Here is a 22,695-nt window from a genome sequence, read left to right on the forward strand (position 1 = left end):
CATTCCTCGAAAACAACGTCAACCGCGCCCCGACATTTGGGATCACGTGCAGAGGCTGCGGCGAGGAATGGGCCGACCGCATTTCATTGAGAAACCTTGGGACCCCCCCTGGCCGGGGTTCCTCCCTGCCTACCGAACCGCTTCCCCCGAAAGGACAGCTGCCCCTGAGGGGTCCGGGAGGAAGAAGACCTATACGAGGGTCCCGAAGAACGTGGAGGACGCGACTTCCTGGAACCACAGTTCCGAAGCCAGAGGAGGCGCCTCGCTGACCCTGGCGAGACCATAGCTCTGGCGGCCGTCCGGAGCAAGTCATACAGAGCATCTGCGGCGATCCGCCTGCCGCGCCTCCTCCTCTGACAGATCCGCGTTGGCCTGGAGAACCTGGGCCCACCGGAACCCAGCACGCAGCGCAAAGTTACTACAAATCGCCGCGCGCACCCCCAAGGCCGACGCCTGAAACACTTGCTTAAGCTGGAGTTCCATCCTCCTATCCTGGATATCCTTGAGAGCGGTCGCTCCTGTAACCTGGATCGTTGACCTTTTAGGTACCGCCGACACCGCTGCATCCACTCTGGGAACCCAAAGAAGCTCCAGGGTATCTTCTGGTAATGGATACAACTTGTCCATGGCTTCACTCACTTTCGGGCCCAGCTCCGGGGAATCCCATTCCCGGAATAATATATCCGCAGCCGAAAAGGGGAACAGGGAAGGCCACTGCTGGGCCGGTGAGCTCGAAAGGACTGGATCCATCTTGGCTCCCGGTCTAGACCCCCCCCACGGAACGAAGCCGCGAAGGACGGAGAGCCGGCATCCCCCACACGACCGGCAAGTGCCCAGAAGGGATCTGCACTAAAAATCAACCCCCCCCGGAACGAAGCCGCGAAGGACAGAGAGCCGGCGAGGCGAGGAAGCCGCAAAACAAAAACAAGACAGACTTTTTTTTTTTTTTTTACTTGCGATCGCCGCTTGGACGCTGTCCCTGGTCTTGACCTGCCTGCTCCAGCAGGGGTGAGTGAACTGGGCTCCCCGGTGTCACCCCCGACGCTGCTGCCAGCAAGGGCCGGGTCCTCGACCCTCAGCAGCGGCCTCTACCAGGGGGGGGATGGTCCCCTCAGAACCTCCCAACCCTCCTGGGAGGCTCTCAGGACGAGGGAGTCTTCTTTCTTTAGATGAAAAATTTCCAAAAACCAAATTCTTCTTATTTAGATGAAAAGTTTCCAAAAACCAAATTGAAAAGGAAAAAATTCCAAAAACCTGACTAACTACCAGAATCAGTGCAGGCAGAGGCTGTGACTGCACCTGCACCACCTACTGGAGACAGAGTAAGACTGAGGGGGCTGTGACTGGCACAGGGTCATATATGACTCACACCGACAAGTTTTGCTCTGTCTCCACCTACTGGTGCGGAGTCACAACCCAGGTGTCCTGGACTGATCCTGGTACGTACAGGGAACACCTGTTATAAGTAAGCAACTCTGCTTTCTCCAAGGACAAGCAGGATGGTAGTCCTTACTCATGGGTGAATATGTAGCTATAGGTTGTTCCCGAATTTTATTAAACCCATAGGCACCTAACCTGGTGCCAATGGGCACAACAACTGCGGTACTGTGGAGAACAGAGGGAGACAGCCTGAACCCGGAAAAGGGTCCTGGGCAGGAAGAGTTGGGTTTTACCTCGAATGAGGCCTGGGAAAAAAGATGAGCAGGACAATTGACTGGTTAAGATGAAAATCAGTCACCACCTTAGGCAGGAATTTAGGGTGAGTTTGGAGGACCACCCTATCATGAAAGAATTTTGTGTAGGGCAGATAAGTCACCAACACCTGAAGCTCGCTTACCCTGCACACCAAAGTAACCGCAACCAAGAAGATGACCTTCCAGGTTAGGTACTTCAGATCACAGAGGCGCAGTGGCTCGAAAGTGTCGACCATGAGCCAAGCTACTGGAACCACATTGAGGTCCCAGTACACAACAGGAAGCCACAGGGGAGGCTTCAGCTGAAGCAAGCCCCACATGAACCGGTCCACTACGGGCTGTATGGAGTCAGGACACCTGTCAATACTTTGGTGGGAGGCCCCGATGGCACCCAGGTGTACTCTGACAGAGTTAGTCTTCAGACCAGTGTCCGAAAGGTGCAGTAAGTAATCAAGCAACCTCAGAGTGGGACAAGAGAATGGATCCAAGTCATGACTCTCACACCAGACGCAAAACGTCTTCCACTTTAGGTTATATGTCTTCCTGATGGAAGGTTTCCTGGAAGCTACAAGGACCTGAGACACGCTGTCAGAGGTGTCAAGGGGCTGCAAGACTAGCCTTTCAACATCCAGGCCGTGAGAGACAATGCCCTGAGGTTGGGATGGCGCAGCTTGCCCTGATCCTGTGAGATCAGGTTGGGGGGAGGTCCCCAGGCCAATCGATTCTCTGACAGAGAGGTCTCGCAGGAGCGGAAACCAGATCTGTCTCAGCCAACGAGGGGCAATGAGAATCATGGTTCCCCCATTCTGCCAGAGCTTCAGGAGAGTCTTCATCACTAGAGGAAGTGGAGGATACATGTACAGAAGGCCATTGCCCCAATGGCAGGCAAAGGCGCCTGAGGCTGGCTTTCCGACCCGCCTGAAAAGAGAGCAGAAGTGGCTGACCTTGCTGTTGCAGGGGGAGGCAAAGAGGTCTACATCTGGGATTCCCCAGAGGCAGAAGATGCGATCTGCCACTGCTTGATCCAGGGACCACTCCGTAGGGTTGGAATGCTCAACTCAGCCAGTCCACCACCACATTCTCCATTCTGGCCAGGTATATGGCCAAGAGCAACATGCCCTGGGACTGAGCCCAAGCCCAAGCCCATATCTGGACAGCCTCCTGACACAGGAGGAACAATCTTGTACCTCCCTGCTTGTTGATATATCACATCGCCACTTGGTTGTCTGTCTGTAACAGGACCACCTGGTTGGACAAGCAATCCTGGAATGCCCAGAGTGAGTACCTGATCACCTGCAGCTCCAGGAAACCGATCTGGCATTGAGTTTCCTGAGCAGACCACAGACCTTGCGTGTACAGGCCATCTACATGCGCATCCCATCCGAAGGTAGAAGCATCCATGGTAAGCACCCCTGTTAGGGAAGCTTTGGTACAGCCCAGAAGTCTGGACTGATCTGGGTACGTACAGGGAAAGGAAAATTGGTTTCATTCAGTCCAGAGTCCTGCCCGGTGAGGGAAATTAGTTTTACAGAGTCTGCTCGATCTGTATCATTTAATAATTCTGATTAAATCTGACGAATGGCACTGGTTTCTCATTAGACTTCTTAAGAAGTATTCTAATTTTAATTATAGTTCTTAATTGCTATTTTCCTTGTCCTCTGCTCATTCACGGGGTTATAGTAGAGTTAATCGGTTAGATGTTTTTTATTAAGGATTTTCTGCTTGGGTACTGTTTAATACTGAGGAGATGGACTGGACCCATAAAACTCTGTAAGCAGCAACGGAAGATGAAACTGCTCTGACATCAGATCCCACTGGGATAGTAACTTTTTCTGTAGAGGTCTCATATAAGCAAACGTCCACAGGACGAGCTCCATGGTTGAAGTCATGGAACAGAGGACCTGCAAAGCAAACCCAGACCCTGGGCACTGAGGTGTACAAGAGACTCCGAACTTGCGCCTGTAGCTTGACGATACATTCCTCCATGAGAAAGACTTTGCCCACACGGGTATTGAAACACATGCCCAAGAACTCCAGACTCTGCGAAGGAAAATGGTGACTCTTGGCTAGATTCACAACCCAGCCCAAAGTTCTCAAGCGATGCAAGACCACATCCACCGCTTGAGGCAAAGTTCTTCCAACTCACTCGGATAAGCCAATCATCCAGATATGGATGAACCAGCACCCCCTTCTTCCTGAAGGCTGCCACTACCATCACAATCACTTTGGTGAAAGTTCTCAGAGCAGTGGCTAGACCCAACAGAAGAGTGCAAAACTGAAAATGTTCTCGGACAATCATGAATCTGAGGTATTTCTGATTATCCCGGCAGATCCCAATATGCAGATATGCTTCCATAAAATCTAGGGAAGCCAGGAACTCCCTGCTGTGCACCGCTGCTATGAAAGACCTGAGAATCTCCATCCAGAAACGAGGAACTTTGAGAACCACGTTCACCTTCTTCAAGTCCAGAATTGAACGAAAGGTTCCTTTTTTCTTTGGCACCACAAAATAAATGGAATAATGTTCCATCCCCCGCTCCTCCCGGGGAACAGGAACAATGGCCCCCAGCATCCTCAGTCTGTGTATGTTCTCTTGAATCATCAGTTTCTTTCTTGGCGAAATGCAGGGAGATACCATGAATAGGTTTCTTAGAGGCCGAGCAAATTCTAAAGCATAGCCTCTTTCTATCACACTTAGAACCCACTGGTCTGATCTGATCTTGACCCACTCCCTCATAAAAGAGAGTCAACTGATCCCCAATGACTGGGACCGAGGAATGGGTCAGCCTCACCTCATTGCATGGATTTGGCTCTGCTAGGGCCCTTGGCCAGCAGTGTCTCAATTTGTTCTTCGTCCGCGAAAGGTCTGGGACCAGGACTGAGACCTCTGCTAAGAAGGAAATGCCTTTGACCTTGAAAGCAAGAGCAAACCGACAGAAAACTCTTGGCCCCCTTAGGCTTGTCTTCTGGTAGTTTGTGCACCTTATTATCACCAAGCTGCTTTATCAGCTGTTCCAAGTCTTCTCCGAAAAGGAGCTTGCCCTTAAAGGGGAGACACCAAGCTGAGTTTCAACAATATATCCGCTCACCAGTTTCGCAAACACAAGACCGCAGACACCATTGTCCTAGAAGAGGTCCGAATAAGATCATATAAGGCATCGGCCCCATAAGCCACCGCTGCCTCTAAGCAATCTGCCTGCTCAGAGTCCTAGGGTAAGAGATCTCTGGCACTCTGTAACTGCTGCACCCATCTCAGGCTTGCATGAAGCATAAAACTGCTGCACACTGCAGCTAGAATGCCCACGACAGAAACCTCAAAAAATCTTCTTGAGGTGCACCTCGAGCTTCCTATCCTGGAGATCCTGCAGAGCCGCTGCGCCAGCCACTGGAATGATAGTTCTCTTAGTGACTGCTGACACGGAAGCATCCACCTTCGGCACCCTCAAGAGCTCCAGAGTCTCCTCAAGCAAAGGATAAAGTTTGTCCATAGCCCTACTAACTTTTGAGACCTGTCTCAGGGGTATCCCACTCCCTGGACTTCAAATGCTACACCATCCTATGGAAAGGAAAACTCCTGGCCGGGCCCCATAAACCCACCATGACTGGATCGTGTCCTATTCCAGCTCCTCCTGCGGAACCTCTATCCCCCAACTCCACCAGGACATGCAGAATCATAGGGCCCAGCTCTTCTCTCTGAAATAGGCGAACGAGCTTAGGATCATCCCCTTCCATGGAAGGAATCTTCCACAGCTCCTCCTCTTGATCCTAACCACTGTTAGGAGGGGAGGCTTTGTGAAGCCCATCCCCCGAGGGCAACCCCTGGTCGGAGTCCTCTGAGGAAGAGTCATCTGTGGTACCCCGCACCCCTGGACCTTTGACTTTCCGGATCCTTGTGGCCATCGGCATCTCTGAGCACCTGGGCTCCTTACTAGGCAGTCCCTGAGAAAGCCTGCCCCTGGGGAAGGAACTCCTCTTGGACTTACTGGCTAGATATGCTTTGTGCAATAAAAGTACAAAATCTAGGGAAAACTAAGGATCTCCCAAATCCCCCTCCAGGGGATCAGAATCTTCACCCAACTGCTCCTCTACAGCCTCCCAGGCTTTGTCGGGGCTCAAATCGGCAGGCGACAGTGCTAGCAGGAGATCCCCTCCCCCTGCTGCTCTCTGCCCAACATCTTTAAAGTTTTTTAAATGGTCACCGTTCCCGTGCTTAGCGGGAACAGATCGGCCTCACCCATCACAGTAGTCTGTATCCTGCCAGGGCCACGCTGCTTGATCACTGCCGCAGAAGTTCCCTGTGAGGAACCCTCTCTCCCCCGGACAGGCAACAGGAGCATCGGCTGGCCTTGAGCCGTGAAGACTGCTCCCCACACACCGAACAGCGGCTCGTGCCTGGCATGACCCCGACCGCATGACAGGGCCTAAAGCAACAAACGGGATCAGAAGCCGCAAAAACGTGGCCTGAATGCTGCGTCCCCGGCCACCTCCAGCAGCAGGCCGAGCAGCAAAAAACCAACCATCGCTATAAAATCCCTTCTAATCCTTTTTTTTTTTTTTTAACGTTACGAACAACCAGGAAAAAAAAAGGATTACTTCCCTGGAGAAGGGTGGCAGAGGCTTCTCACGAACCTTGCAGGAGGGGAAGGAGCCAGACCACCAGCTATCACCCCCGGCGCAGAAGGAGCAATTTCGAGGACCCCAATGCCTGCTCCACTAGGGCCTCCCAGGCCTCGTTGGGGCTCAAATTGGTTAGGGCTGTTCAGCTTGGAGAAAAGACGGCAGAGGGGGGGATATGATAGAGGTGTTTAAAATCATGAGAGGTCTGGAACGGGTAAAAGTGAATCGGTTATTTACTCTTTCGGATAATAGAAGGACTAGGGGGCACTCCATGAAGTTAGCAGGTAGCACATTTAAAACTAATCATAGAAAGTTCTTTTTCACTCAATGCACAATTAAACTCTGGAATTGGTTGCCAGGTGATGTGGTTAGTGCAGCTGGGTTTAAAAAAGGTTTGGATAAGTTCTTGGAGGAGAAGTCCATTACCCGCTGTTAATCAAATTGACTTAGAAAATAGCCACTGTTATTACTAGCTTCAGTAGCATGGGATATACAGGAAAATTAGTTCTTACCTGTTAATTTTCGTTCCTGTAGTACCACGGATCAGTCCAGACCATGGGTTGAGCCTCCTGTCCAGCAGATGGAGACAGACCAAAACTGAAAGGGTATCCTATATCAGGACAGAGTCTACCCTGCAGCCCTTCAGTATAACTATTATCAAAGCAGAAAAAGGCATAAGATCAAGCAAGTAATAGAATAACTAGCAATTGAGCAGAAATCATCAAACAATAGAACAATTGAATGAACTGTGCGACTAAAACGCTCTTGCATGACTACCCCAGATCATTGTAAAAGATGCTTCAGGTGCCTGTAATAAAAATTCAAGAGGGCCATGCAGAGACCCAAAATACTCCTATAAGAAGGACAAAAATAGGAAAAAGGTTTGAGCAGACAGAACACGGGAGGGTGTCTGGACTGATCCGTGGTAGTACAGGAACGAAAATTAACAGGTAAGAACTAATTTTCCTTTCCCTGTACGTACCCGGATCAGTCCAGACCACGGGATGTTCCAAAGCCTCCCTAAACAGGGTGGGACTGAGACAGTCCTGCTCGAAGCACCTGCCGACCAAAGGAACCAAAGACTGGCGCCTGAACATCAAGGCGGTAATGCCGAGTAAATGTATGCCGTGACTTCCATGTAGCTGCCCTGCATATTTCCTGTGGAGACCGACTGACTCTCCGCCCAAGAAGTAGCCTAAGAACGTAAGGAATGAGTTTTCAAATCCTCAGGAACCGCCCGGCCCTTGCAGATGTAGGCCGAAGAAATCACCTCCTTCAACCATCGGGCGATCGTAGTCTTAGAAGCAGGTTTGCCCTTATTTGGACCACACCAAAGAATAAAAAGATGATCCAAAACCCGGAAATCATTGGTAACCTGAAGGTAACGCAGCAAAACGCGTTTGACATCCAGGCGGCGAAGGTCACTGCCCCTGGATCCCGAGATTTCCTCAGAAGAAAATGCGGGAAGCTCCGACTGATTAACACAGTGGTCCCCAACCCTGTCCTGGGGGCCCACCAGCCAGTCGGGTTTTCAGGATATCCACAATGAATATGCATGAGAGAAAATTTGCATGCACTGCCTCCACAACATGGGAAAGATACATGGGAAAGATACGTGCGGGAACACGTAAAGGAGAATGTCAGGAGGCTAGGGGAGGGCCAGCGCATCTACTCCCTCCGAGCAATGCTCCCTCCAACAGCTGAAGAATCAGGGGGCCTTGGCGTTGCCCAAAGGCACCATCAGATCCAGGTGAAGGGGGACCCCACCTGCGAACAATGAGCTCCATTGCCTCACCTGACAACTCCCATTCGCGGGGATTGAGATGTTGACGGCTGAGGAAGTCGGCTTGAACATTCTCCTTGTCCGCTATGTGGGAGTCAGTTAGCCGATCCAAGTGCCTTTCTGCCCAAGCGAAGAGCTTGCTGGCTTCCAGCGCCAGACGACTGCGAGTACCCCCTTGACGATTGTTGTAAGCCACCGTGGTTGAATTGTCCGATAGCACTCGAAATGCTTTGCGGCGGATCGGGGGAAAAAAAACTTGAGAGCCAAGCGCACCGAGCGGGTTTCCAGGTGGTTGATGTGCCACTGAGACTGGAGTGGGGACCAGTATCCCTGAGTCGCTTGAGACTGACAAATCGCCCCCCATCCGGAGAGACTGGCATCCGTCATGACTATGATCCACGCAGGAGTCAGCAAAGGCATCCCCTTCAGGAGATGCGCCGATGACAGCCACCATTGTATGTTTGCAATGGTTGAGTCGGAGAGAGGTAGGATCTCCTGGAACTGCTCGGACACCGGCTGTCAGCGGGATAACAACGCTCTCTGTAATGGACGCATATGCGCAAACGCCCAGGAGACCAGGTCAATAGTGGAAGCCATGGTCCCGAGAATCTGCAGATAATCCCAAGCCGTGGGAAGCGGTAGGTAGATAAAGCTGCGCACCTGATCGATGAGCTTGAGTGCCCGAGCATCTGGGAGAAAAACGTTCCCGACCCGAGTGTCGAAACGAGCTCCCAAGAATTCCAGGACCTGGGAGAGCTGCAGATTGCTCTTGGAGAAGTTGATTATCCAGCCAAGTGAAGTAGAAGAGCCAGGACCCTGTCGACTGCGCGAGCGCACAGGGAGAGGACTTGGCCCGCACAAGCCAGTCGTCGAAATAAGGGTGGACTAGGATTCCTTCCCGGTGGAGCGCAGCTGCCATGACTACCATGATCTTGGTAAAGGTGCGGGGAGCGGTGGAGAAGCCGAAAGGGAGAGCCCAGAACTGGAAATGCTGGTCCAGGATGTGGAACCGGAGAAATTTCTGGTGCTCTTGTCGAATCGGAATGTGAAGATAAGCCTCCGTCAAGTCGAGGGAGGCTAGGAACTCGCCAGGGTGGACTGCTGCCCTCACCGCCCTCAGGGTCTCCATTCGGAAATGGGGAACCTTCAGAGCTCGGTTGACTCACTTGAGATCCAGGATTGGACGGAAGGCATTGTCCTTCTTGGGCACAATGAAGTAAATGGAATACTGGCCGGTGCCTTGTTCCCACAAGGGCATCGGGATAATCGCCCCCAGGTCCTGGGGCCTGGCTAGGGTTTGGCAGACCGCAGGCCTCTTTAAAGGGCCACAAGGAGAAACGAGATAAAGATCCGGTAGGTCCCGGGCAAACTCTAACGCGTAACCGTGTTCTATCACCTCGAGAACCCATTTGTCGGGCGTGATTTTGGCCCACTCCTCGCGAAACAGAGAAAGACGCCCACCTAAGTTTCGTGCGGAGGAATGGACCGGCTGGATCTCATTGGGGAGCGGACTTGGTGGCAGGGTGTTGCTGACTGCCATCTCGGAATCCACGACGGCCCCGAAAGGAATGAGACCATGACTGGGACCTGGAAGCGCCTCCTCTGGGATAGGAACTTCGTGCCCTGTTTCCGAACCGACGCTGCCCTCGGAAGCGGGTACGAGTCGGAAAGAAAGACTTAGACTGTTTAGGGCGGTCCTCCGGCAGCTTATGGACCTTGCTCTCGCCCAAGGATTTAATAAGCTGTTCCAGGTCCTCACCAAAAAGCAACTTGCCCTTAAAAGGAAGTGTGCCCAGCTGAGCCTTTGACGAAGAGTCCGCGGACCAGTTATGCAGCCAGAGTGGGCATCTAGCTGAAACTGCTGAAACCATCGCCTTGACTTGGATGCGAAGCAAGTCATAAAGGGCATCCAAACCATATGCAATGGCGCCCTTCAAGTGTTCCGCCTGCTCTGCCTCTGCAGACGGGAGGTCCTGGGTGCTGAGTAATTGTTGCATCCACCTAAGACTTGCCCGCTACATGAGTCTGCTGCAGATTGTCGCCCGGACCCGTAGGGCTAAGACCTCAAAGATCCACTTCAAATAAAACTTGAGCTTGCGGTCTTGCACATCCTGTAACGCTGTGGCGCCCACCACTGGGATAGTGGTTTGCTTAGTGACCGCAGAAACAGAAGAGTCCACCTTTGGGATCTTCAGCATTTCCAGGCAATCCTCGGGGAGTGGGTAGAGCTTATCCATAGCTCTCCTGACCCGGAGGCCCATCTCAGGGGCTTCCCATTCCCGTAGGAGGAGCAGTTTATGCATAGGATGGAATGGGAATGTACGCGGGAGCGCCCTAAGTCCCGCCAGGACCGGGTCCGCTTTAGGTGGCATCGCCGCCATCACAGAATCATCCGGCGGAGCATCAATCCCCAATTCCTGGAGAACGAAAGGTATAAGAGGTTCAAGCTCCTCCCGCTGAAATAAGTGGAGGACTTGGGGATCGTCATCCTCGAGCGTGGGGGGCCTGACCCGCAGCCTCCTCATCAAATGCATCAGGAGGGTCCACAGGGGGCTGAGGAGGATCCACGGGGGGGGGGGGGGGTGGGGGGGGCTCCTGGGACCACCCGCACCCGAACCGGGCCTTACAGATCCGGAACCGCGGGGGGAGACGGCGCAGGCATCAGAGGGTGTTTCAGAGCAGGGGGAACCAGTGGGAGATCCTCCTCCTCCTCCTGCAGGCTAGCTAGGTATGACTTGTGCAAGAGGAGCACAAAATCTGAAGTAAATCGGGCCCGAGACGATTTTCCCGCGGGGGGAAGGGGGCGAGGAAGAAGAGGGGGGGTCAGGGGCATCCCCCTGAGAGCGCACCGGGCTCAAATCGGGGGGCAAAACCGGAAAATCCAGCTCCTCTGGTTCCTGAGAGGCAGAATCTACATCGGGAGAAAAACCCATGATGGCCACCATTCCCGCGGTTTGCCGGGTCGGGAATGGCCTGGCCATGAGACGTGGAGCCCGACCCCGGGCTTGAGTTTCCTCTGCCACCGCGGAGGAGCCCTTCCCACCTGGGAGCACACCCCATCTCTGGAGAGCCGGGCGGCCAGCTCTCCACAGGCTAAACACAGATTTGAACGCGGCATCACAGAAACAGCACAGCTGCGAGTGAAAGTTAAAAACAGTTGATAGGGGAGTCCCAGAGGAGAGGAGCAGGAGAATGAACCCCGCTCCCTCAAGCCAAACCTTACTGCCACTAAACTTTTACCAAAAAATCCAAGTATTCACCTTCTCTTGCTGTTTACACTTTTTTTTTTTTTTTTTTTACAGCAGAGATTGCAGCGGAATGTGCTTCCCTGAAAAGGTACCCGAGGAATGGACGTCCCAGGGCAAGGCAGAAGGCTGAGGGGGAGTGACTGGCACCACCAGTATCGCCCCAGTAAGAAGGTCACCAGGAAGGGAACCTAGGCTGAGTGAATCAAGGGGCAAAGCCCCCTAGGAACCCCAAGAGCGAGGGAGACAGGACTGTCTCTCTGCAGTCACCCAAATGACAGAAATTAAAGACTGAAAAATCTTTTTATTTTTTTCAGCAAAATACTTCACACAATACTTGCTTGAGCTTGTCCCCAAAGAAAAGAACAAAGAAGAAACCCCGAAGGGAAAGGGCAAGCTAACAGGGAACCGCAGGGTGAGCTGTCTGGCATCTGCTGGAAACAGACGAATACTAAAGGGCTGCAGGGTAGGCTCTGTCCTGATATAGGATACCCTTTCAGTTTTGGTCTGTCTCCATCTGCTGGACAGGAGGCTCAACCCATGGTCTGGACTGATTCGGGTATGTACAGAGAATTAGTTTTTGGGTACTTGCCAGGTACTTATAGCCTGGATTGGCCACTGTTGGAAACAGGATGCTGGGCTTGATAGACCCTTTTTCTCACCTATTATGGCATCCCCCTAGGAGGATTCTTCTTTTCTTTTTTTTTTTTTTTTTAACTCAGGTACAGAATGCAGATTTTGCACCACCTCCATCTGCTGGAGACAGAGAAATAATGAGATGCAGGTGACACCAGGTTAAGAGGCAGAGTCTGCAAAACTTTCTGTGTCTCCATCTGCTGGAAGGGAGGGAAACCCAGGAGTGTGGACTGATCTGGATACGTACAGAGAATTATAAACTGAGTAAAAAAAAAAAATTCTCTCTTATTTGTTTTAATGTACAACTTAGTAACCTCATTGTGTGTTCTTTAATCTTTGCACTTTTTGAAAGAGTAAACAACCAATTCATGTTTACTCATTACATGCCACTTATTATTTTATAGACCTCTATTATATCTCCCCTCAGCCATCTCTTCTCCAAGCTGAAGAGTCCTAACCTCTTTAGCCTTGGCATCAGTAGCATGGGATCTTCTTAGTGTTTGGATAATTGCCAGGTTCTTGTGGCCTGGTTTGGCCTCTGATGGAAACAGGATGCTGGGCTTAATGGACCATTGGTCTGATCTAGCATGGCAATTTCTTATGTTCTTTCCTCATAGGGGAAATATTCCACCCCCTTTATCATTTTTGTCACCGTTCTCTGTACCTTTTCTAGTTCTGCTATATCATTTTTAAGATGTGATGACCAGAACTGCACACAATACTGAAGATGAGGTTGAACCATGGAACAATAATGAGGCATTACGATATTCTCTATTTTATTCTCCATTCCTTTCCTTATAATTCCTAGAATTCTATTTGCTTTCTTGGTGCTTTTGCACACTGAGCAGCAGCAGCCAAGAAAGCTATTAGGATTATAAGTGTTACTCATTTAACCAACTAACAAGAAAGAGCAGGAGATAGGCAGGCACAATGCCAAACCAGACTGAGTGGGAACACGAGCCTGGAGGTGAGGAGGCAGATGCAAGACAGTGCCAAGCAATGCGAGGTGGAGTTGGGGAAAGAAGAGTCAGCCATGATGATCTCGTCACCAGGGCTGCAGCATGGAAGCACTGGAGCAAATCCAGGGCCTGGCCCACCCTCTGGCTTGTCCCTGCAGTACATTTGAGCCAGCCTCCATCACACTGTTACCCCCAAGGGCTCTGAAGCCTGGTTCCTGCTGTTTTAAGGAAATTAGTATATTAGAACAGTTAAACAGCAAGGCCCAAAACTAAAAATGACAATATTGTGCTTACTGGTTAACTGTTTGATATTTTACATTGGCAAAAGTGTTACCACTCAGCCTATCACCTGCTATGCCACTTTGACCACTAAGCCATACACAAATCTGGTTAGTCTGAAACCATCAAATATAAATATTAACTACTTCCAAACCTGAACATCATTGCTTTTAAACTAAAGCACCCGCTAACAGAAACATTACAATATCTTATCTTACTCCTCCCTCCCACTTTCTTCCTAAAAAAATGTTTTATTTAAGTCTCTAGGACAAGCATATATAAAGAAGCAACAAGCTAAAACAATGAGTTTGAAGCGAAGACTCCAAATATATGCCATCTCCAGCTCTTTATTCATCAAAAGATCCAGTGCCACCGCCAGAATAAAGTCAAAGGCATTTCACAGCTCATGGTGCTAGGCCGTCGACATCGGGAACATCTCACACCGCCAACAGAACAGTGGGGTTGTGGTTTACACCTGGTAGCTTATCCTGCTATGGCAGGATGATTTTACAGTAATTGGGTTGAATACACTGCTCAAAACAGCACTTGTAGGTTTCCCTTCAGATTTTACTGGGGCAAAGACAGGAAGACAGCTCTGAAAAACAAGTCTAAATTGACAGCTTTCAAACGATCCGAGGCAGTGAACAGCAGCAGTGTTTTGCAAGCTGCTGCCCATTAAATCCAGGTGAGAAACATAACAACCTATAAAAATGCTTTTAAAGGTGAGAAGTTACAAATATTGTCACACGTCATACCCGAGTTTGCTCATAAAACCACCTAGATCCGGATCCAAGCCAACGTTGTTGCTGAGCCTTGACCAAACTTGAAATGACAAATAAAAAAATAAAATGTTCCTGGAAAGTTAAAAGAAGCCTTTCCCAGTGATCTCACAAACGTGGGCTGTCAATTACTTCAAGTCCTGGTGGAAAATGCACTAACTATTAGCCTTGGAGTGCCCTGGTGACAAGAGCTGCTCATCCAAGTCACACCAAGGAGTCACCTCACTAAATCCATCGATATTTATTTACACCAAAGACGCAGAATAAACTCTAGGGAGGCAAATTATCAATGCTGCAGGCATTGATAATTTGCCTCCCTAGAGTTTTCAAAGCTGACGACACTCTGGATATACCCCTGCAGAGACCTCAGCCATTCAGTATTCTCTTCAAAAGCCATTGTGGACATACTATTGAAAAACCTGAATACAATTTAATAACTTAATTAAGAACTTGATTAAAAACTTGATTAAAACAGATGACCGTAACTGTACTCAACCAAATATAAGTGCTGAATCCCTGAAATATTATAGATGCCCAGATCTAGGGATAGTGTGATGGCTTACCCCTAACCTCTTTCGGATCGAGATTCAAGTGCGATTCCTTGGCACTGTTCATGGGCAGCCGTGGGCAGGATGCTGAGTCCATCTGTCTACACGAAAGAAAACAAAATTATCAGGTAAATAATTTCTCCATTTCCTAGCGTGTAGCCAGATGGACTCAGCACCAAAGGGATGTACAAAAGCTACTCGCAAACGGAGCAGGAGGCTGCTTGTCGTCCGGTTAGCATCGTCCTCGCAAAAGCTGCATCTTCTCGGGCTGGACGTCCAGGCAATAGAACCTGGAGAAAGCATGCAAGGAAGACCACATTGCTGCTCGGCAGATGTCAACAGGAGACAATAGCTTAGCTTCCGCCCAGGATACTGCCTGGACCCTAGTGGAATGAGCTTTAACCTGAAGGGGTAAAGGCTTCCCTGCCTCTACATAAGCTCTCGTGATCACTTCCTTGATCCAGCGAGCTATGATAGCTTGCAAAGCTGCTTTGCCTTGGTTCCTTCCACCATGAAGAACAAACAAGCGGTCCGTCTTGCGTACCGATTCTGTATGTTCTAGATACCATACTAACAGCATACTGATGTTAAGTGGCTTAGGAGGCGATAGTCTTCTGAGTCCTTCTGTCCATCTAGGGCAGTAAGGAAATGGGACTGGTTCAGGTGAAACTTTGAGATTACCTTTGGCAAGAAGGACGAGACAGTGCAAAGCTGCAACATTCCTGGAGACAGCTGGAGGAACGGCTCCCCACATGACAGAGCCTGTAGTTCAGAGATGCGATGAGCCGAATATATCATCACCAAGAATAGTCTTCAGCATTAACAGGCATAGAGACAAAGCATGCAGCTCTGCTAAGGAGTCCAATACTAGATTGAGGTTCCATAGCAGGACCGGCCACTTTAAGGATGCTCAGAGGTGTTTAACTCCTTTTAGGAAATGGGCCAAATCTGAATGTGTCGACAGGCGGGCTCCGCTCACCTCGCCACTGAAACAGCAGAGAGCCACCACCTGGACCTTCAAGGAGTTGAGGGACAGACCCTTTGTGCAGGCCGTCTTGTAAGAATTCCAGAATCATGGGGATCTTGTTTGTCCGAGGGGGCACCCCGCGTTCCTCACACCAGGCCTCAAATATTCTCCAGATCCACACGTATGCCAGGGATTTAAGAACTTCTATGCATGGAACAAGGTGGCGATTACAGCCGCCGAATATCCACGCTTCATCGGGCAAGCCCTTTCAAGGGCCAGACTGTAAGACAAAACAGAGTTCGGTCCTCATGAAGGATCGGACCTTGTTGGAGAAGGCCCCTGTGTGGGGAGAGGCATAGGGGGCTCTCCACCAGAAGCCTCTGTATGTCTGCATACCATGGGCATCTGGGCCAATCCGGGGCCACCAGAAGGACTAATCTGGCAGTGAACTTTGGCCGCAGTCCAGCTCCTCATGCAGAGGCGGGCAAAGGGGGTCACGTGGACGGAGTCCGCCATGTGGCACAGCAGTAGGCGGGCCGGCACCCTCTTGCTGCTGCGAACAAGGGTGGCCAGCGAGAAGAGGGCGACCGCCTGGTCCTTGGGCAGGAAAACCTTTGCTTGTGCCATGTCCAACCTGGCGCCTATGAACTCAAGCTGAGGAGATGAACAGATACGACTTGGGGAAGTTGATGACGAATCCCAACGTCAGCAGGGTCTGAACCATCAGAGCCAGCGCTTGCAAGGCCCCGGAGTGGGTGTTGCTCCGGATTAGCCAATCGTCCAGGTATGGAAAGAAATGGAAGGAGCAACGCCTGAGGTAGGCAACCACCACCGCCAAACATTTGGTGAAGACTCGTGAGGCTGATCCTAGCCCAAAGAGCAGCACTTTGTACTGAAAATGTGCTGTCCCCACCAGGAAGCAGAGGTACTTCCTGTGGTTGGGGGCAATTGCAATATGGGCGTAAGCCTCCTTTAAGTCAAGGGAGCAAAACCAGTGTTCTCTTCGGAGGAGCGGGATCAGCACACCCAAAGAGACCATTTTGAATTTTTCTCTTATGAGAAACCTAACGCTCTGAAGTCGAGAGTGGGGCACAAGCCGCCATTCCTCTTCAGCGGCTGGAGGATAGTATTTCCTCAGCCGGTAAAAAGGCTTACGAGAGTCCGGCCTGGAGGTCTTCCTGGTGGAGGAAGGGCCTTCTGAGGGGCTGGCGGAGAGTTGTTGAAGAGTGTCATGCTGATCTTTCAGCTGCGCCATGACCTCTTTCAACTTGTCTCCAAACAGGTTCTAGTTTGTACAGGGGAGATCTGCAAGCCTGTCTTGAACTCCTGGCCAGAGTCCTGAGGCTCAGAGCCAAGCCAGTCATCTGGCACCCATGCTCCCGGTGGCCAGGCAGGCTGTGGTTTTGAACACGTCATAGGTGGACCTCACCTCGTGCTTACCCGCCTCAAGGCCCAGAGCAGCAATGGCTGCAAGAGATTCCTGCTGCTGCTGGGGAAGGCCCTCTGCAAAGTCTTGGACTTGTTTCCACAGATTGCGGTTGGTATTGGGTCATGTACAGCCGATAGGCCGCAATGCGGGCCACCAGCATGGCACCTTGAAATATTTTCCTCCGTATGCCATCGAGTTCCCTGTATTCACACCTGGAGGGGGAAAAGTGTGCATCCGGGGACATCTAGCTTTCTTGAGGGCGGACTCCACAACTGCCGACTGGTGCAAGCTCGATGGCAGAGGCTCAGGCGCTGGTATGGGGGCCTGTGGCACCAGCAGCTCAATGCTCTGGAGTGCTTTGAGCACTGCCGACGGCACCCTGCAATCCAACTCCTCCTGGAAGTCCTGTGTGGTCAGGACTGATGGAGGGAGATGAGATGTCGCCGGCACACCCTTGGGATCTCAAGGTGGCATGGCGCCCTGCACCGGAGTCAGTGGGGAATGCCTAGGGCTACTGGGAGCACCAGAGGATGGGGCCTCCGGTGGCCGGTGCTGCTTCAATGGCGGATCGGTCACCACCGATGCCACTCCAGAACCGGAACTGTGTTGAGACCGTGACCGGTGTTGATGTTTTCTGGTCTTCTGGTGCTCGGCCCGGTCTTTCCCTGGCGCCGAGGATGTCGTTGACCTCAAGGTCTACGGGAGGGGAGAGACCACTGAGGATCGATCCACCTATCCCCAATCCTTCGAGGTGCTGGATAGAGGGATTATTAGAGGAAGAGATGGAGACGGTTCCCTGCAATCCTTGGGCGTCGAAGATACCGAAGCAGGAGTGGAAGATTTTGGCATCCCGAAGAGTTTCTCCATTTTATTGAGGTGTGCTCGACGCCCTTTGGGCGTCAGTTGATCACGCAAACAGCATCCACGGATGTCGTGCGAGACCCCCTGGCAGAGGATACAGACCTAGTGCGGATCCGTGATGGACATGGTCCGCGGGCACTGGGGGCACCGTCGAAAACCTGATAACGCCATCGAAAAAGAGGACGGCACGCAGTCGATGGGCACCACCACGGTGCAGGGGTCGGGAATCGACCGCAAAGAATGACAAAAGAAAAGACCGAAAACAAGGGTGCCTTCCGGAACGGAGGGAAACCAACCACGAAGGGGAACCCGACGCAGAAAAAGCATTCGAAAAAGTTAAATACAATTTTCAAGGAGTTGGAGATCCACCACCACCATAAGGCTACTGCACCGCGGAAAAGGAGAGACTGAAGGGGGACCTCGCGTGGATGCACGGATAGCAGCAGGCTGAGCAAGCCTGTTTTCCGTGCCGGATTCCATCGGATGATGTCACCCCACACGCGAGGACTACCATCCTGCTTGTTCTAGGAGAAAGGAGGTTTGCTTTAGGATCCTTGCTCCACTTAACAGAATACGATGGCAGAAATTGATGGTAAGGCCCAATCAAGCCTGCCTGACTTACTTCCAGGACAGTGTCATAGACCCCAGCTGACCTTTGGCTTTCCCTTCACTTCATTTGCTTCTCCCGTTTATGAATCTACAGTCTTCTACCAACAGGGTCCGCTGTTTGAGAAGTATATGAGCATGCGGGGCTGTTACTGAAGTTAAAATCTACACGCTACAAATCAGCTGGGAAGCAGAGAGGGACCTATATCCTTCCAAAGAGAGTTAAGTGATGTCAAATGGAATCTCTTTGAATAAAAACTAAAGTTAAACCACAAACAGTATATACACACTATCTACACAGAATGCGGCTACTGCAAACTGGCCATGTACCATGATCTGCGAATAACGTAGCACGCATGTCAGGAAAAAAAGAAAGAAAAGATGCTTCTATTCACACAATATTTCACAGGTCAGTGGTTTTACTCTTTGTGTAAAACTTTGCATACTTTGCTGCAGCTCTTCGAGTTTTCTTTTTCTGCAAGTCTTCAGCCTTTGATTCTTCTAACTCTGTGTCATGCACCTCCTCCTCTTCCATCTTCTCCTGTTCTTCAACCTCTCCACTGACCGTTTCTTCTTTAGTTTTATTTCTGAGGTCCTGGGTTGGCGCTACCAGTAGATCAGCTGGATAGTATTCATTGCTACACACACAAAAAAAAAAAAAAGGATGGGGAAAGCATGCAATATCAACACCAATTCAGAGACTTGTCCACAAAAGGACCAGATTCAGACCAAGGCTTTTATGCACCAAGATCTTCTGCTACTGATCCACCATGGAAAGAGGGTAAAACAGATCTTAATGAACGTTTGAAAGAGGCACAAATTAAGAGAGACAAATATAATCAGTCATGACTGTTGTAGAACTAGATAATATTACTATGTCATTATCACCCTGAAATGCCTTCAACTCGCTGATGTGACTAAGTAGACATATCTATACAAATAAAAAGTGTTAAAAGGAGCCAAGAGACACCATTCTGGACAAATGGTTTCTCCTCTCATTCGTCCCCCTCATATTTTGAAATATTCGGTCCTGGAAAAGGAGCAAAGGAGGATTATGTACACAATTTAAATTATTAGTAGGTTGGAAAGCTTGTTGATGTATTGAATGCAGAGAAAATAGGATATTCATAAATTTTTTTCTTGTTGGATCATACCATCTTCAAATTGTTTGGATATCACAATCCTCAAATTATCTCACCTTGTCCCTAAGTTCATTTTCAACAAGGAAAAATCAATTTCTGCTCCCAGTGCCTGCTCATTTTTCTATTTCAACAGCCTCATCCTCCAGCTTTTAAAGATTAGATATTACCAAAAGAATGCTTATATCAAAAGGTATCATTTTATAGGTTCAAGGACTTCATTGCACGTAAAGCATTCACAATAATTTAAACTTCTTTTTTATTCCAAATTGGTACTTATAATCCCCATTTCCCAATACTGACATAATTCAATTACCTGATAAACCTGAGAAGAAGGGGGGAAAGCTCCCTCGACCTGGGCTCCACCCTGTCTGGGAACTCTGCCATCGCTTTCCAGAGCAGGAACCGGAAATTGGTGTAATCCGTCCTGTCAGAGACTTCAGTTCTGCTCCTCAGCTGCATCTGATACAAGACTTCCACCTCCCCCGCCTGCACCATTTCACAGTCAGGAGGAGCCAAACTCCATTTTTCCTCTTCTGCCAGTTCATCCTGTAGCTCTTTCTCTTTGTAGAAAAAGAAAAAAAAAAGGCTCTGTTCTATACAAAAGAAATTTATAAGGACAATTTTATAGGTTTTCTTGTGAAAAAGAGGGTTTTCTGTTATTTTAACATCTCACTAAAACTCCAGTTTTCACTGAGCAAAGAAATGTGGTTGCTGTGTTAGTCCACTTAGATACGTAGAATTAAGGGTCAACAAACAGAGGCCATAGGATCACTGAAGGCCTAGCTGACTCTACACTATTTAAACCTAGTGTGTCACTGAGCTGTTTCTTCACTGACTTGATGAAGAGAGGGTAACGCTTGAAAGCCTGTCACAGATGTGCATATTACTTTGGTCCAATAAAAAGGTATCACCTACATCTAATTTGTTGACCCTTAACTTTACAGGCTTTTTTCACTGGAAATTCTGGTGCTGATACATGCAATTTATTTATTTATTTGAAAATTTTTATATACTAACATTAGTTGGAGAACATCACATCAGTTTACATAAAACTAAAAATATAGTAAACAGGCTTTACAGAGAACCATGAACTGGATTATGCACATCTTAGAAAAGGTTGATGGAAGGGGAGGAACAGGGGAAATATCAGCCGCTTATAATATAGCAACAGATTAGAAATGAGGTAGACCAGAGGAACAGGGTAAATGAATAGGGGCTTTACATCTAGTAATATATATTTGGGGGGGGGGGGGGGGGAGGTAAACAACTTATCAAAAATCAAGTCCTAACATATTTATATAGTATAATTAGATCATTGTAGTATAGTATTTACAGGCAAATAGTTGGGGGAAGACCAATATTTATCATCTAGGGGAAAGGGTAGAGGACAGGTGTAAGTGGTGGGTAGGGTTGACTAAGAAACAGCATCAGTGGAGAATACTGCGTGTGCAGAAATAGGGGTGGGGTAGGAGATATGCTAGGTGCTATGTGAGAGAGGGGCAGTTCAAGTATAAGCTTGCTTGAAAAGCCAGGTCTTTAGGTTTTGCTTAAATTTCTTCAAGCAGAGCTCTTGGCATAAGCTGGTGGGCATAGTGTTCCATATTGTGGGACCTGCAATGGAGAGAGCACGGCCTTTGGTGGAGGAGAGGTTGGTAAGTTAAGGTGAAGGGATGTGGTTTCTGGTGGGTTTAGCAGAGGTGCGAAATAGTAGTGAGTCATTGAACCAGAGCATGTTTCGATTGTGTAGGGATTTATGGACGAGTGTAAGGGTCTTGTAAAGGATCCGGGATGTGATGGGGAGCCAGTGTAACTCTTTGTCGAGATGTGGTTGTTTCTGAGGGTGTTGGTGAGAATGCACAGAGTTAGAGAACTGGAGGTGCAGGATTTATATTGACATTCTGGCCCTTCCTATAAATTCCAGTCTTCACTCTCATAGCCATATAGAATTAGTTGAATGAGGCTATCAAATAATTATATAGTGTGAAACTGGCCAGCTTTTTAAAATTACGCAGAAGACCCTTTGGACTTTCTTATTAACACCAAATATTCAAAATCTGTGTTCATCCCATCAAGCTCATATATCTCATTAGAGGTAAATTGAACAACACAATAACTTTGTTTTATTATTGTTATTCATAAATTAGAACAATAACATTAATCTTGGAATATTATATATTTTTAATATAAATGAGAGGTTTTCACAAGATAGGTTGTGTCGTGAAACATTTTATTATGTATATATTTAAGGAAACATACATAAATTGTCGAAATACATTTAGTTCGTTTAACCTTTAACCTCTGGTTTGCTAGTAAACTGAATTACTGTGTCCTGAAATTATGTTTGTCTAAAAAGTGTGTCACCAACATGAAAAGTTTGGAAAGCTCTGCCCTAGACTGTAAACAGGCTCTAGCTTTTTATCTAGACCGTACAGTTTCTCACAGGAAGAGCACTCAATTATTCGTCTCTTTCCATCCTAACAAGTTGGGACAACCTGTGGGTAAGCAGGCTCTCTCCTCCTGGTTGGCGGACTGCATTTCTTTTTGCTATCAGCAAGCTGGCATTCCTTTCCAAGACCGTGTCAAAGCACACTCTGTGAGGGCCATGACGACTTCAGTAGCACACCTTCGATCGGTGCCGCTTCCTGACATCTGCAAAGCTGCAACCTGGAGTTCCCTCCATACCTTTGCAGCCCACTATTGTTTGGATAAAGCTGGAAGACAGGATTCCATCTTCGGCCAATCTGTCTTGCGTAACCTTTTTCCAACTTGATGTACCAACACCCTTCCACCTCCCGGTAGGGTGCGGATGCCCTTTACCAAATTCCACCCCAGTTGTTGTGCCTGTTGCACGCCGTTGGGTGCATTTGGTGCAAGTCAGGACATCCTCAGCTCGGTACTCACCCATTTGTGAGGACAACCATCCTGCTTGTCCTGTGAGAAACAGGACAAGCAGGATGTAACAGGTGTTCTCACAGGACAGCAGGATGTTAGTCCTCACGAAACCCGCCCGCCACCCCGCGGTGTTGGGTTCGTTTATTTTATTTTTCGGCACTGCCTGTAGCTATAAAAACAAGACTGAAGGGAGACCCCTGCTGGCTGCAGGGTTAGTGCCGTGCTGGGCATGCCCAGTAGGGGCCAGTCAAAGTTCCT

The 22,695-nt window shown here is 49.3% G+C and overlaps 1 protein-coding gene across 1 annotated transcript in view; it reads right to left on the reverse strand.

Moving 5' to 3' along the window:
• The window catches only part of UTP20 (UTP20 small subunit processome component), a 399,297-nt gene that overhangs the window by 250,653 nt on the left and 125,949 nt on the right, over nt 1–22,695 (reverse strand). Inside the window, exons 21-22 of the mRNA XM_029599719.1 lie at nt 19,859–20,105; nt 18,850–19,041 (exon numbers count right to left, since the gene is read on the reverse strand). Coding sequence (XP_029455579.1) covers nt 18,850–19,041; nt 19,859–20,105 — 439 coding nt within the window. The remainder of the gene's footprint in view (nt 1–18,849; nt 19,042–19,858; nt 20,106–22,695) is intronic.

Source organism: Rhinatrema bivittatum, chromosome 4, assembly GCF_901001135.1.
Source record: "Rhinatrema bivittatum chromosome 4, aRhiBiv1.1, whole genome shotgun sequence".
NCBI classification, from domain to species: Eukaryota; Metazoa; Chordata; class Amphibia; order Gymnophiona; family Rhinatrematidae; genus Rhinatrema; species Rhinatrema bivittatum.